The sequence below is a fragment of the Adiantum capillus-veneris genome, chromosome 27 (assembly GCF_014529385.1).
Source record: "Adiantum capillus-veneris isolate H3 chromosome 27, ASM1452938v2, whole genome shotgun sequence".
Taxonomy (NCBI): Eukaryota; Viridiplantae; Streptophyta; class Polypodiopsida; order Polypodiales; family Pteridaceae; genus Adiantum; species Adiantum capillus-veneris.
In genome coordinates, this window is record NC_140957.1 from 121,241,425 (window position 1) to 121,244,653 (window position 3,229).

The 3,229-nt window shown below is 43.8% G+C and overlaps 1 protein-coding gene across 1 annotated transcript; it reads left to right on the forward strand.

Moving 5' to 3' along the window:
- Positions 1-231: 231 nt before the first annotated feature.
- LOC147422664 (uncharacterized) lies at positions 232-1,691 on the forward strand. The gene has a single exon (XM_086503266.1). The coding sequence runs from the start codon at positions 929-931 to the stop codon at positions 1,535-1,537; it is 609 nt and encodes a 202-aa protein (XP_086359392.1). The 5' UTR covers positions 232-928; the 3' UTR covers positions 1,538-1,691.
- Positions 1,692-3,229: the final 1,538 nt, after the last annotated feature.

The following is a 3,229-nucleotide window of genomic DNA, read 5'->3' on the forward strand; positions in this document are numbered from 1 at the left end:
GGAAGAGGAGAAGATAATTTTGGATAGGCCTACCATACGCCACCTGCTCCAATTACTCCCTCCCACTTGCCGCGCCGCCTACTTTTCGCCTCAGCTTAAATCGCATCATTTCCAGATTCCTGTTTTTTAACAATTTTTTTAATATCGTGACAGGTGCATTTTGGGGTTTGATCTAGTCTCACTGCTTCCGTTGAGAGGTTATCAAACCACCGTTGACGGGGAGAAGAAAAACTGGGTGTGTAATAAGAAAACTGCCGATGCCGTCTCCTTCTAATTTAGTTTACCTGCCGTCTTCTCTTCACCTTCATCTTCATCTTCATCTTCATCATTTTAAGAGAGGGAGTAGAGTAGAGTGGAGCTGGTATAGCGCCACCCACTCTCATGCTGCTTGCCATGAATGCCAACTCCTAGAAGGCTCTCTCTCTCTCTCTCTCTCTCACACACACACACACACACACACACACACGGTCGCACATTCAGAACCGCCTAATCCCTAATCGCCACTCTAATTGCTTAGATAATCTGCATACATTCTTGATAATTTGGGTCTCTTCTGGGTCCTTGCAAACGAGCTTTCACTGATGGCTCTTCTGCCCCATGCTTTTCCTCCAGTAATTACCCCTTTTCTTGGGCTCTTGAGTCTGGTGGCTAGCCTTTCTTGATGTTGATTTTGAAGCTCGACCTGCACATGTGAAGCTATCTTGATCGTTGATTTTAGCAATGCTTCTTCTAAGCATTGACTCCTCCTAATTGTCTGTGTAGCCGAGTGTAGTTTGGTGCGGTGCGGCGTGTTTTCGCCTTCGCATCTGCAGACTTTCTGCTCATTCTCAACCACATTTACTCCTGAAGAGCCAGCATTTTGCCACCCCGGAGCTTTCTCTCCCTATTGCTGCGTAGATCGAGGGAATCTGCATCAGCTCTAGTGGGCATGCTGGGGAGGAAGAAGCGACGGATTGCGCATGGTACAGAAGCGAGCGACATGGTCATCGATCTTGACGAGAAACCCCAAGAGGCTTTGTACAGCTCTATCTTCACCAAAATGCAAAGCAAATGGAGCAAGATAATTGACATCCCTGGTGCCTTCCACACAGGAAGGAAAAGGGAGGCATCCAGAAGAGTTCTTACTAGAAGACTTCCCGGTGGCGTCAAGCTCCGGGCTCGCATGCTACTGAAAAAGGTGAAGGACAAATGTGGCAGATTTTTCTCTTCCAAGAGGAGGAAGAATGCTGATGGGTTATCTACAGAGAAGGACCATTATGCGGCACAACAGCCCACAGAGAGTGCTCTTGGCCGGGGATGGACGTTCCAAAGAAGCCCATCTAACAAGCCCCATCATCAGCGTTTACACAGAAATGACCATGATTACAAGCATTACCCCTACTGCCATTACCCAATTTTCCCTTCTCTGGCTGATGCAGATGCCATCGCAGAGTGCATTGAATTCATTAAGCGCTCGTCGTCTACATCGTCATCTTCATCGTCCTCGTCCTCGTCGAAAACATCGTTAACATCCTCTTTTATGCTAATGCAAAGTTAACTAGAAGAAGAATTGTCAGGGTGGCATATGCAAGTACAAAGGGTATGCTTCTAATGCATCAACTCTTGATCTGTGTGTTGTTCTGTCTCCATGTACTACACATATAATGCTAACTATTTGAGCATTTGAGCTCTTCTCGAGCTTCAAAGATTTCTTTTCCCAGGGTTGATGACTTTCCTCCCTCTCTCTCTCTCTCTCTCTCTCTCACACACACACACACACACACGCGCGCGCGCGCACATGTGGGCGTTGATCATAATGATATTACATAAAACATTAGACTTTCACAAGAAGGTTTATAAATTTTCTCATGTGGGAAAACATAGTCTTTTTGAGTGTCTTTCATATACTGCATAACATCACGAGCTTCTACTCGAGAGGCACCGCATACCTACCTAGGTACGATTGGGGGTAGGGGACCGCCGGCCCCCCACGGGGCCGGCGGTCCCCTACCCCCAATCGTACCTAGGTAGGTATGCGGTGCCTCTCTCACAGAAGCTCATGATGTTGAGGTAAGTCACAATGTGGGAATTATTGTGAGAATTTATCCAAAACTTCTTGTGTTAATGTTACAAAATCTATGGGAAACTTGCTATGGAGCCAAATACGTGCCAGGCCTTAGGTTCAATCCAATCAACTGCATGTGTGTCATCGAGCCTTCTATGGTTGGTCTCCAGATTCACTACCCTTATTTACCGAAAGGTATCTTGAACAACACATTTATTTTTCTCTGGATGTTTTTCCAAGCTTCAAAGGTACTCTATTCTTGATTGGATCAAGAATGAGTATTGGTGGTAAGACGAACTTGGATAGCTAAGCCTCTAGAATAGTGCTCAAAACAACATCTTTTGAGACCTTTTTTCCCGAGAGCAAGCTATTTAGATAGCCAAGATGTGAGGTAAACGAGCCAATTCTTAGAATCTTGCTTATGTGTCTTGTTGTGATTTGTTGAAAAATGTAACATTATTGGGCTTGAATGTTTAAGACGCTTTTAATAAACCTCAAATTTTAACTTTTCCAAAAAAATTCTCAGGATGTTTTTCCAAACTTCAAAGGTACTCTATTCTTGGTGGAGATTCTTGATTGGATCAAGAATGAGTATTGGTAAGACGAACTTGGATAGCTAAGGCTCTAGAATAGTGCCCAAAAAAAACATTTTTTGAAACCTTTTTGTCCCAGAGCAAGCTATTTAGATAGCCAAGATATGAGGTAAAGGAGCCAATTCTTAGAATCTTGCTTGTGTCTTGTTGTGATTTGTTGAAAATTGGGCCTTGAATGTTTATGATGCTTCAAAAAAACCTCATAATTAAACCATGTGTTGAAAAGTCTCCTCTAACAATTCTTCTACCGTGTGCGGATCGTTTGTTAATAGAATTTTGAGATGCTTGCTACTAAAATATTGATCCACTTTTTGAGTTGACAGCTTCACACATGGAGAGGGCATGTTGTTCTGTTGGAAACCTACCACCATCGTTGCCTTGACAAGCTTGTAAGCTTCTTTGTAGTGAGCCTTTTGAGAAGCTTCGAGAATCCTCTACTCTACACAACGTTTGAAATGCACACAAAATTCCCAATTGGCTACTGTAGACATCATTTTGATATGGTACAAAAATTGCCTCACTAGTAGCTTGTCTTCAAGCTTTTTGCTATGCCCCGCCTAGGGTTGCCTTGCCAGCACCACAAAAAAGGGCC